General features: G+C 40.1%; 1 protein-coding gene across 4 annotated transcripts in view; it reads right to left on the bottom strand.

Moving 5' to 3' along the window:
- map3k15 (mitogen-activated protein kinase kinase kinase 15) overlaps nt 1-13,246 on the bottom strand; it is a 29,649-nt gene that overhangs the window by 2,798 nt on the left and 13,605 nt on the right. For all 4 annotated transcript variants that reach the window (XM_044176529.1, XM_044176530.1, XM_044176528.1 and 1 more), the window contains 10 exons: nt 12,397-12,524; nt 11,888-12,018; nt 11,366-11,471; nt 9,860-10,017; nt 9,449-9,632; nt 6,738-6,912; nt 5,782-5,956; nt 4,062-4,247; nt 3,108-3,213; nt 2,716-2,956 (listed from right to left, as the gene is read on the bottom strand). In XM_044176529.1, the coding sequence (XP_044032464.1) occupies nt 2,716-2,956; nt 3,108-3,213; nt 4,062-4,247; nt 5,782-5,956; nt 6,738-6,912; nt 9,449-9,632; nt 9,860-10,017; nt 11,366-11,471; nt 11,888-12,018; nt 12,397-12,524 (1,590 nt within the window). The remainder of the gene's footprint in view (nt 1-2,715; nt 2,957-3,107; nt 3,214-4,061; nt 4,248-5,781; nt 5,957-6,737; nt 6,913-9,448; nt 9,633-9,859; nt 10,018-11,365; nt 11,472-11,887; nt 12,019-12,396; nt 12,525-13,246) is intronic.

The following is a 13,246-nucleotide window of genomic DNA, read 5'->3' as shown; positions in this document are numbered from 1 at the left end:
TGGTATGGTCTAACAAGAAAGCTGTAAAATAGATAGAAACATTTCAGACATATGCAGCACTTATACTATAATGGGTAACTCTAGGACTAAGAAGCTTGCAGAAGAAACCTACACACACCTTCTAAAAAATACACAACACTTTGTGCAGCCCTACATGTAATACAAGCTAATTGGTTTATACACCTTCCTGTCAGAAGGTGGGTTTGAAATTACACACTGCAATAGAACTGGGCACATTAATGATATCTAAAAAAAAAACACCTGTGCAGATGGAGAATAATGCTCCAGCTTTTTAAGGTTGTTGTGTTGAATGTGATGGTTCAAAATGGCAATGGCTGTAAGTTTGAGTTCCTGTTATTATGTATACAAAGATCCACTTCTACATACATAACTGGAACATACATTATGACTAAAACATCTAGAAATATCATAAAGAGCAGAGGATGGAAAGCATACATGAATGTCCTAGTCAAGAGTAAGCATTATGACATGACTTGAATACCTTTTTATTTCTATTTTGCTTTTATTCTGTGTTATAGTCTATGTTCTGTGTCTGAGGACCTCCTTCAAAACAAGATGGTTCATTTCAAATAATAAACATAAAGTACAATTAATGTACTTTTGTTGAAAAACACTTAAATTTTAAGACTGTGAAAAACCTATTATATATATATATATATATATATATATATATATATTCATCAATTCTCTCCGAATCAGTGATCATCTTTTCTTTATCACAAAGCTTTCTCACAGTTTGCCATATGGGGAAAAAAGAGCCTACTTAAATATAACAACCTCATGATTGCCTCTTAACTGCAGAACTGTAGCCTACACTATTAATCTTCCAGATACAAAATACTGAATACTGAAATCTGAACTCTTCTGCATGTTCAAACAGAAGCAAAGATAACAAAAGCATCTACTGTCTTTTTTTCTCTCACTTCAGTATTGTTGGTTCACAGTGAAAATGTGAATGTGCGTACTTCTATATTTACTGAAGTGATGACATTACACACACTGTCAACTGACAGGTGTGACCCGATAAACAAGATCACTATTGCTCAATAGCAGAACCTGACGACCATCTCCAACCATGCGCTGTTTATATAGCTTCATCACAGTTCTGTACACATGTATATAATAACATAACAAAAAAGAAAACAATCTGTCTATTAACATTAAGTGAAAGCTAAATAAATCATTTTAGAAGATACTCAAAAAAGTCGGTCAATGATAGTACTGAGTGTACTTTATTAGCCTAAATAAAGCTTCAAAACTCGTACAACCAGAAAATAAAACTTAACATTTCACAATAGACAGAGGCTAGAAACCATGACATATGTAAACTGCAAAATTCTTACTGAGACCTGCAAACAAAAAAAGAAAGATCAAAGATACTCTTGAGTCCTGAGCATAATCAAAAGTGTTTAATAATGCATGGCTGACAAACAATGCATTACAGCTAAAAGCCTTCGTCAGGGTACTGAACTGAAAAAACAAACACAGATGCTTCAATGGCAAAAGACATGACACATAGCTACAAGTGTGTGGATGTAAGCCAAGAGCAAGGCGGGGCTATAAATTAATTTTAAAAATTCAAAGAAACATAAATAGATTTTGAGACACAATTGTTCAAAAATTCAACTTTTACAAAAAGAAAAAAGTAAATCTGTGAATTCAGTTACTCTGGTGAATGTACACTTTAAAGATCTCCTCTACTGGACTCAGGGATCACCTCAACGCCAACTGTTTTGCCAGCATATTTATGTTCAACAAAAGAGGTGTTAAAGTTAATCACATATTTGATCACATTTATCTTGTTGGCATCAGTGAAGACTTTGGTATGTGTATTATTTCTGCAATGGCTGCCTGTTCCAGATTATCTTGTTTGTATTGTTTGTAAGAAAACATATAGTCTTGAAATCTAAAAGTAATAATGAAGGAAGTAACTATGTTATCTCCAGTTGTTGGGCCTGTTTCGAACTCATGATAGGGCACTCTTTAACAAAAGTCTACAGCCATGCTAGAGGCTCTGTGAGGCTGTACTTAGACCCTTACTACCCCTACTACTTAGGGTTTAGCCTGTTAGCATGCTAACAGTTGCTAAATAGAACTGAATGTGAACTACAGCTGAGGCTGGTGGGAATGTCAGGAAGTTGGTCACAGACCTGTACTGGACAAATTAAAACTTTGACCAGATGATGTTGCTAGAGGAAGTCAGGGGATCACCAAAGTTACTACGATACATCCTGAGGGAAATATGAATATCTGTACCAAATTTCATGGCAATCCATAATATATAAATTGAGATGTTCCACTCAAAACCACAAATGTTAACCTCATGGTGGCGCTAGAGTCAAAAGTCAGGTGATCTTCTTAATTTCTGTGGCTTCAGTAACTGTTGTCTTGTCCAACGTTTTTCCAGACAGAGACTGAGACATTTTAACAATAATTTGTCCAAAGTATAAATCCAGAAGGCCTTTCTTTTGTGCAGGGCATTAACGTCACCTTTTCTAAATGTTGAATAATAATTAGTGACCTACATTTATCACATGCAGCCTTGGAGGTGTTGCATTCATGACATACTTGCGTGTGTGTTTTCAGGTTTGGGTGCGTGTCTTGTGCTTGCAGGTGCACATTCTCTCCATTTCTTGTACGTGTCACATGTTTTTGTGTCTGTATGTGTGTGTGTGTGCGTGTGTTTGCATGTACCTGTTGGTCTCCTGTTTGAGCCGCCCCAGCTGTGCACCCAGTTGATGATGTGAGCGCTGATGCTCCTGGGAGTGGGAGGAGTTTAGCGTGCTGGCCGCGGAGTGGGCGGGGTCAGCTGTCGTCCCGGAGTCGTCAGCTTGAGGAACTAAAACAGGACCAAACTCTACTTCTTCTTCATCCACTTCGTCTTCCTTCTCTGCTCCCTCACACTCTGACGCCGGGCCAAAGTGGGTCTGCAGCTCTGTCAAAGGCATGTGTGGCACTGTAAACTTATTTCTTGTAACATTATATGAATATTAAGTAGTAATGTTTAGTTGCAAACATTCAGATGAGTGAGACAGAAAGTTTTGCTTGTGTCCACTAGATGTCGGTAAATGCTCTGACAAGCCCACCTGGTATGAGGATGGTGATTGCAGCCTGCACAGCGCGGCGGATGATGTTATCCATAGCAAACATCCAGTGGGGTTTAATGTGATGGTTCCTCAGGACTTTGTTTACCTGAAAAACACAAACAAAGAAACAAGGACAGATATTCAGACCTACAATGATTCTCTAACTACTGACCTGAAATTAGACACTCATCATTTGTCTAGATAAGTCAAATTAGCTTCACAATAAAATCAGGTCACTCACAATTTAGACAAATTAGGGGGGAAACACTTATAATTTTTGTTTAGAATTCATTGTTAAGAGTTAAGTCTAAAACATTTATTTTCCTAACATCAAAATTTTAAATTGTAGGACAATTTTCCTACAATTTCATCTACATCATTTTGGATAAAACTGAATCCTTCTGATAGGTTTGGTTCATAGTAAGTCTTATGTTTGAATATTTTCAAATTAAAATAAAAAGTTTGAGATATATTTATATAAAGTTCTGGAAAGACTTCTGGATTGGATAAAAGAATCAGAAAATTCATATGAATTCATTCAATTCATATTCAGATAAAATAAAATGCACATTCATTTCTGCTATAAAATGCAACATGGTTTTTGTCAGCCAAGTTCATTTCACAAATTTTACTGAAATATTGCCTCACTACAGTAAAAAAGTTGAGTGGATGTTCAACAAAGTTGTTTTTAATTACATATGCTCATATCAGCTATTTGTATCAGTCTACAGTAGTTTGCACATGTGTCATATAGGATCTTTTTCCTTGTATTTTGCTCATTTGTGACCATGACAACCAGCTCTGCAAATGCTGCTAGATTACTTATATGTTAAATAACAACCAAATCTTTACACTGCACTGTGTGGCTGTCTGTAATGTGCCAGCACCAATTAATCAGGCCTATACTGTATTAACTTGTATGTGAATTTTTCAGCTGTGTATTTGTGTGCTGACCGAGTCCTGGAAGCCAAAGAGCACCAGCTGTATCTGGTTGATGGAGGTGGAGTCGAAGTCCAGGTCCAGCTTGAGTTTGGAGATGGTGGCCGCCATGACGCGCCTCTCTGGGGAATGGATGAAGTCTCGAAGGATGCAGATGATCTGCTTGATGTGTTCGACGGACAGCTGGAGCTCTTCACTGCCCTATACATACACATACATACACACACACACACACACACACACTCACACATTTACATAAAGAAATCCAATAGAGTTTTAGCAAAGCATTGATTTAAGCTAACTGAGCCCATAAGTATAAATGTCCCCATGTAAAGTCTAAAGACCCTTCACACCACTGTCCTATTCCAGCTTCACCGCCCTTGAAAAAACATTTTTTTCCAGAGAAAAGGCTGTTTTGTACTTGTTGACCCAACTACAGACATTATTCACTGTTTGTTTCAATGCAGTGTTAACTATTTCACTTGTGCCTGTATCTAAAGGCAAAAAATTAAATAAACAAATAAACTCCACTTGCTCCCTGCTTGTAGGCTACATCCCGGCTCCTGTGGCAGCTCGCCCTGATGTCCTCACCTCTGTCGCTGTCTCTTGTGTGTGTAGATCATTGACTATATATAATATATACATATACAGTTTATGTTATAGATCAATGGATGAGCAGAGACAGCTGTTGACGTGCTGCAGCGCGGCGCTTCCTATTGGTGCTAGGGGCGGCATATGATGCGCGTCATATGCCGCGCCGTGTAATTAAAACACTATTACGTGTTTTCCACTTAATAGTGATGAAGACTAGTTATAATATATAGTACTTCAGAAAAGACACAGCACATGAAGCATAAAGATAAACTCTCAGGTACAACTAATGCTACGAATTTAAAGCCTCTTGAATGAAAATTTGTCATCAAAGCCCTTATTTGTTGGATTTTAAATCATCGGACTTTTGCGCCCGCAGTGGTAGTATCAGAAAAGACACTGTGGCAGACAGCAATGCAGGCTACTTTCCTTACATGCAAAATTTTACATGAAAAGCTATGATTGGAAGTACAGTGCCCTAATGTTAGAAAACCCAGCTGAATTGATGCCATAATAAATGTGACCTTACAGAAACTGCATATGTACTTGAACATGACCACAAATCACATAAACCTGAGCCTAATGCAATCCACCTGATTTTTGATTTTATATATTTATTTTTGCAAATTTGCTCTTGTGTGACATTTAATTGTATCCTTCTATTAGGATTTCCAAACTGGACTCTATTATGCTGAGCTGGTCAAACAAGTCAAAAAACTGCACTAAAACCTTACGTACGTTTCAATGAATAGCACCTTTTTCTTACTTTATATTCATTTATTCATATATTAATTTGCATAAGAAAGTATTGTAGATTATAGCATCTTCCGAATAATTCCAATTGCATACATTTTTGTTTGTTGAACAAGGACGTAATTGTGATGAAAATGGGTGTTGCTTTCATTCTTTAAATTGTACATCCCCAGGTCCGATCTATGGGAGGGGGAGTAATGGCATCTTTTTTTGGTATTACAACTAGGAGAATTTTTCTAATCCTATACAAAGGTAGAAGCCTATTTACAGATCTATTTACTTAATTCATTTAGTTTGTTAATTGATTTATTTTTTGAATCTGGCTGCTCATGTGGAATGGAGCCGTTATATCATTGTTGGGGATTTAATAAGCAGTTTGTCACAAGCACACCTGGATGTGGTTCTCCTTGAGGTTGGAGATGACCTTTGCCTGGTCGTCATTGAGGACCTTGAACAGAATGGCCCGTCTCTCACTGTCCTTCTTCAGAAGGAACAGACCACCGTCCCTGTCCTCAGGGGAAGGGGGGGCAATGCGGTCCTCCGATACCGAACCCTCATCTGGAACACTGCAACACACACACACACACACAGACACACACACAGAGTGATCTCACTGCAGTATAAAATAACACATGGAGTACGCAACTGATTTACAAGTGTGTGACGCGCCGTTCGGTTTATTTACAGATACAAGCCTCTCCTGGCTACTGTGTGTGCCCAGGAAAGTGCAGAGACAGCATGAGTCAGCGCGGCAGGACGTGCACGTATGTATGCACACACGTGTCTGTGCTCGAGGCAGATTTGCGTGTGATGGTGCGTGTGTGCGCTGCCGCCAGCTGAAGCTCATAAAGTTATCAGACCTCATTATATCAGTGCTGTAAAAGGCAGCGGAGCGCACTGTGAGCACAATGAGGCCACCTGCCACCCAAACACACACACACACTCATATAAACACACATGCACATTCACATCTTTTCACATGATCTGTACTGTCCCTGCAGGATTTTGTCTGCAGTATCACATACTTTAATATTGTAAGAGTATGTAATATATTATATTTGCATTCAGAATAAGCATGGCTCTTACAAGAAGGGCAATCTGATGCCATCCAAATTGAATTTTCTGGGTTAACAGGAGTGTTAGAGTCAGTAAAGATCCTTTTTAATGCAAATTCAGCAAAACTGCAGCAGCTGAGACTAAGCAAATCCAAGATATTTAAAAAATCTGAGCTCCACCTCTGAAGTTTGGATCTCAAAGTCCTGTAAAATCTATAAACTTGACCCAGCTCACCTGAATGAACTCACTATCTACTCTCAAACCCACACACACACAAACACACATGCACACCTCAGGTAGTTGGAGTTGGGGGGTTTGAGCTGGGTCTCGGAGCCAGAGCTTTTCTTCTTCTGGAAGAAAACGTCGTGTTTGGAGTCACAGTCTGGGCTCACAGAACCGTGTTCACTGCTGCTGCTCCCGGTGGCCTCGCACTGCAACTGCACCGGCAGGGAAACGTGGATGTAGTCTGCAAAAACATCAGTTAAGAAAAGGAAGGGAATAAATGTATGTGTTTTTGGGTTGTTGTTTTTTTTTTACAAATGTCAAGTGACTTGTATGATCTGATAATGATAAACTCAAAACTCAATGCTTAGCAAAAGTTCAATCAATTACCCCATATATTAAGGTTTTTAGGTTTCACACTTTTCACTTGAATAAGGTTTCAGTCGTAGTCATCTGGACACTGTTTTCAGAATCAAGACGTTTCGGCTCCCATCCGGAAGTCATTCTCAATTGTGAAAAAATTGGTTGGATCAACCAATGGCTACAAGAAGAAGGTTATAGACTGTCTACAGAAGCTTGAGAAGGAGGAGGTGATAGACAGGCCTCTGTACTACAGACTATACCCTGGGGAAGCCATTCCATGCATCTATGGCCTTCCCAAAATTCACAAAGAGAATGTTCCACTCAGACCCATCGTGTGCAGCACAGATTCCATCACATACAACATAGCCAAACATTTGACTACAATCTTGGCTCCGTTGGTGGGGAACACAGTACATCATGTGGAAAACACACAGAAATTTGTGGACAAAGTGAAACATCTCCAGTTGGACCCAGATGACGTTATGGTTTCTTATGATGTAGTGTCCTTGTTCACTTGCATCCCAACCTCAGAAGCAGTGTCAGCGGTGATGAGAAGACTGCAGGAGGACTCCACCTTGCAGCAAAGGACCAAGCTTACACCTGAACACATATGTAAACTATTAGACATCTGTCTCAACACAACCTACTTCCAATTCCGGGGACACTTCTACAGACAGATTCACGGTTGTGCTATGGGCTCTCCGGTCTCTCCCATTGTGGCCAACCTGTACATGGAACAGTTTGAGAAGAAGGCATTATCCTCGTTCCCGGCACACCACCAAGTCATTGGTACCGTTACGTGGATGACACCTTTGTGAAAATCAAGAAACAAGACTTGGAAGCGTTCTCAGAGCATATTAATACGGTGGACCCCAACATCAAGTTCACGCATGAGGATGCAAAAGAGAACCGCTTGGCCTTTCTTGATTGTTCTACTCTCAGAGGAGAGGACGGAAAGCTCCAGATAGAAGTGTACAGGAAACCAACACATACGGATCAATACCTGCTCTTTGACTCACACCATCCACTACAGCACAAGCTGGGTGTAATCCGGACATTACAGCACAGAGCCAAAGAAGTGCCCACAGGCTCAGAGGGTAAGAAGAAAGAGGAAAGGCATGTCCAGAATGCACTCTGGACAAAAGTGTAACTGAACCAAGAAGGAACGGTGTCTCCATTCCTTATGTGTCTGGACTGTCTGAAAAACTACAAATGATCTTTAGACAGCACGATGTTCCTGTCTTCTTTAAATCAGGCAACACTTTAAGACAGAAACTCGTTCACCCTAAGGACAGGTTACCCACACAGAAACAGAGCAATGTTGTCTACTCCATTCAGTGCAGTGAGGAAAACTGCAAAGAACGGTACATAGGCGAAACCAAACAGCCACTTCACAGAAGACTTTATCAGCACAGACGACACGCTAACTCAGGATTACAGAGCGCCGTGCATTTGCATTTAAAAGCTACAAACCACACATTTGAAGACAGCGAGGTGAAGATTCTTAGTAGAGAGAAGAGTTGGTTTGAACGGGCGTCAAGGAAGCCATTTTTGTGAAGAAAGAGAACCCTCTTTGAACAGAAATGGTGGTCTGAGATTTAATCTGCCCAAAGTCTATCAGAGTGTATTAGCACCTTGGTCACGCCTATCACATGCTAATCAGGCACTTAGCAGTGATGAAGTAGATGCAGCCAGAGAACAATAGGCCTGATTACTGATTACTGGGCCATCTTGAAACTATTAGGTCAGTTTCAGGTGAAACTAGCTATTAACAGATACTCAGGCAGATTCCTTCCTGAGGGCAGGGCTTATGTAACTCAGAGTAGTTTAAATTTCCAGTTCCCGTCCAATTTTTTCACAATTGAGAATGACTTCCGGATGGGAGCCGAAACGTCTTGATTCTGAAAACAGTGTCCAGATGACTACGACTGAAACCTTTTCTACGATAGAACACTCCTGGACGAATGAGGGACTACACCGTCCCACTTGAATAAGATTTTAACATGAACTCCATGAGCCAACCATCTTTTTGCTGTCCAACTTTAAAATGCCTTCTCTGCAACTGTCAGCTGTAATTTCAGTGTCTGATTGATGCAACCCACTTTCACCCCTCCATCTCATTTCATCTCCAGTTTTCATCAGAACTAGCCATCTAATTGGTCCATCCAGCTAGTCTTAATGTTCTTGTTCTTCCCCACCACCAGAGTCTAGACACATGGTGTTTATGCCAAATTGCCAAAGACTCCACATGTATGTTTTCAACTTTACTATTGTGCAAATAAATTCATTTCCTAAGAACACTTTAAACCCTTGTGAGAGACTGCAGGTTACTGTATGGACAGAAAAAAGGAGGGAGGTCAACACTGGAATAACGTGCTCTCTGTGCTTTGTTTGTGTACGTATGTGTATGTGTTAACCTGATGGTTTGAAGGCGATCTTGCTCTTCTTGCCCTTCGCATTGTGTCTGACAAAAGTGTCTTTTAGGAGGTCAGAGGCGATGGCTCTCTTGTGAGGGTCTGGCTCAAAGCAGCGCAAGATGAACGACTTGGCCTCCAATGACAAGGACTCAGGGATCTCTGGGTGGATCTTAAACATGCCCACCTGCAACATAAACCCACAGAGACGCACGAGTCATGGCCTGGAAATTTGTTCAAGGACTCGATGAGAGAAAGTTTAGAAATCAAAACCTAGGTTCACTTTCCTCCAGTGTTTCTAATAAAAGATTTAGAGCTTATATAATAAATGTATTTCGCTATGTCTTTATTCGACATTTACAAACAACATCCCTCATGTAGACGCAAATACACGTACGTAGACTCAATTCCTACCTTAAACATGGCTGCTTGTGGTTCTCCCAGCTCATGAAAGGGCGGCTTCCCAGTGGCCATTTCTATAATGGTGCAACCCAGAGACCAGATGTCAGCCGGGGCCCCATATCCTCGAGGGCCCTTATCAATAATTTCTGGAGCCATGTACTGCAGAGTACCTGCAGACAGAGAAGCAGATAGTAACCTGGAAAAACCTTTTCTAAAAGATAAGGAGGGGCAATCAAAATTTAGTTTATTACAAAGCCAGGTTCAACCTCACTTGGGGTCTTATACCAAAAAGAACAAATATGTAATTAGAGTATAAATGGTTCGCATTTGAACCGTTTGTTTTTAAAATCCAGACATTTAGGCAATGTGGCTTTGTACACAAATTTCAAATTGGAGCAGAAAAGAAATATTTGCTATCACAATTCAACATTATAGCTTATGCTGAAAAAAAGATGGAAGACATGAGATTAGAGTTATTTTAGTCCCACAAAGTGAGTTCAGAAGTATTTTGTCTGCAGTCAGTAATTCTGAGCAGATTTGGCATTTGTGGTCTGCTCTAAATGCTGATGTAAACGGCGAGAGACAGAGAGAGCTATAAAAAGATAGTCAGAGGAGAGAGAGGGAAGCAACAGAGGAGAAACAGATAAGGACACACACACATACACACACACACCTGCTAATGAAAGGTAAACACCCCTCTGCCTCTGCTTGATTAGCTAACCTAATTACACACCTCGCTGGCTGCTGGAGAAGGCCAGATGGCCAATGAATGTGTATGTTTGTATGTGTGCACATGCACATTAGTACACGCTTGTGTGTCCAAGTGTTTCCATAGAGGCTGATAGTGGCTCTTGACATTTTGAGGGTTATTTGATATTTACACTCATGGTCTGCAGCATTTCTATGACATCTATGCAGTGTCGACTGAATTACTGTCCTGTGATGTATGTAGTTTCTTTCTCTCTAAGCCATTACTGGAGAAGTTTATCCATTTTGTTTTAGGCAAGTTGTTTAGTAAAGATTCATGTGGTGGTATACAGCATTATTTTTGTGATAATTTAGTTGATTTCATGCAGGCACAAAATTAGCACCAGCCAAATGCTGGTAAAATATGCAAGTGGCTGGTAGATTTACTTCACTCACCACCCAAAAAAATTGAACATTCACTAGCCATTTGGCCGGTGAATAAAAAAGTAAATGCACCCTGTTTTATGTTAAAAAAAAGAGAAAGATGTTGCAATTCTAATGTTAACAATTTGTCTTAAAACCACAGATTTATCAGACGTTCACACCTGGATTTCCATTGTTACATTGCCCATATGTTGGAGCTCCATGGACGAACCCATCATGAAATCCTTTCAACAGATTCAAGGAACCCCTTGTTGAAGTCCATTTCTATTTAAAGTTGTAATCTGGGGACTTTGGGATGCGCCAGTTACAAATAAACTACATATATGTTTTGGGTACAACATATTAGCAGGAGAACAATAGAATTTATTGTAGGAAGAAACAAGTTACCAGTGAATGTCTCTGTACAGGGGTTGACTCCTGCCAAACGCTTAGAGGTACCAAAGTCTGAGATCTTCAGGACACCACTGTAGGTATTCACCAACACATTATCACCCTAATGGACAGACAGACAGACAGAGAGAAAGCAGGTTTATGTACGGTAAGGTGAGCAAGGATTAATTCACATGAAGTTAACCCTCATTTTTTTACCCTGAAGAAGCTGTTCATATTATCTGCAACTGTACCAAAATGAGCTTCACATGTGGTCCCAAATGCCAGTGGAGTTATTTGCCCATGTAATTCTTCTCACTGACATCTAACTTTTTTTCAAATTCAATACGATTTTATTAAAATTTTGCCTGAAGCTTCAGGGGAAAAGAAAGACACAATTAGATAGCTGCAATATGTTATGATGATCCCAATCCATATTTCAACCAACTATCGAATCATTACTATACCACAGTGATGTTATGCTTGGTTGAATCACAGACTGTGTTGTGAGACGGTCTTGTTTGATTTGCTTCCTTGTACCTTGATATCTCGGTGGACAATCTGGTTCTCGTGCAGGTATCGGAGCCCCTCCAGGATCTGTCTGGTGTAGAAGATTATAGTCGCCTCCTTCAGCGGGCCCCATTTAGACCGCAGCAACGCAGACAGGCTTCCTGGGGAAAGGAGAGAAGGAGTGTCCAAAACCTATCATGAAATGGGAAGACGACCAAGCAATTAGAGAGACCGCCCAGTAACCGAGAGGTCACAAGCATCGATCTCTGAAATAGACAATTTGTCCATCATCAGATCTGAGTTGTGTTTAAGTTTCTTTAACAAGAATATCTTGCCTACTTGCACAAGGTGAAATTATCAGTAAAGTACAAAGTATTATGATTTGTTCTGGTGTTTTTTTTTTTTTGAGAAATGTTCTGTCTCTCCATTTAGGATCACCTACATCAATAATGAGTTTCTAAGGATTGAAAAAAAAAACTAGCCCTAGTTCACACAATTGTGTGATTGTTTTACCATCTTTCTCTTTTGTACAAACACACCTCCAGGGACTTGTTCCATGAAGATCTTGATGTATCCGTTCTCAGAAACAGAGCCCAAATACTGAACAATGTTCCTGTGCTTCAGGTATTTGTGAAGGGCAATCTCTTCATGAAGGGGCTGGGAGTACCTGATTCACAGAGAGAGAAAAAGAACCACAGAGAAATACTTTTGTCCCTTTCTTTATCCACATAAAGTTACAGCATCAACCTGCTTATATTTTTATACAACTACCTTGTACGAGCGTTATAAGAATTTTGTGAAAATTGCATTTCTTTCCTCTCTCCTTCTCTCCCTCTCCATCTGTATGCATCTTTATCCCATTACTGCATGTTACTAACTCAACATCTTCTCTCTCCCGTAGTTTTGTGCTTTCTCGTTTCTCTCCTCTCTCCTTCTGTCGCTTTCAGCAGGTATTTCTGCCTCCGGAGCTGCAGAGACTGGATCTGTGGTTGTGGGGTACCTGCTGCCCCCATGTTCCTGCTCGACAACTGCTACTACAGTTGTTGTTATTGACTCTGTTAATGATGCTGACATTATTTTTCCTATAGCTGTCATTCCTATTATTACTAATTTATTAATATTAACACTACAATTACTATTCTACTATTTAAAAAAAAAAATTCTAGGTGGTATCTGCATTGCCCCCCGTCTCTCTCTCTCTCAAAACCTAACACAGCACCACCATTGAGTCTGGTTCTGTCCAAGGTTTCTGCCTCTTAAAGGAAGTTTTTCCTTGTCACTGTCGCCAAATGCTTGCACATGGTGGGATTTGCTGGGTCTCTGCAATTAATATTCTAAAGAGTACGGTCTAGACCTGCTCTATAGGAAAAGTGCAATGAGATAACTTCT

Source organism: Siniperca chuatsi, linkage group LG19 (assembly GCF_020085105.1).
Source record: "Siniperca chuatsi isolate FFG_IHB_CAS linkage group LG19, ASM2008510v1, whole genome shotgun sequence".
Lineage (NCBI taxonomy): Eukaryota > Metazoa > Chordata > Actinopteri > Centrarchiformes > Sinipercidae > Siniperca > Siniperca chuatsi.
The sequence above is the reverse complement of the archived record's forward strand: the minus strand, read 5'-3'. Positions and strand labels throughout refer to the sequence as shown.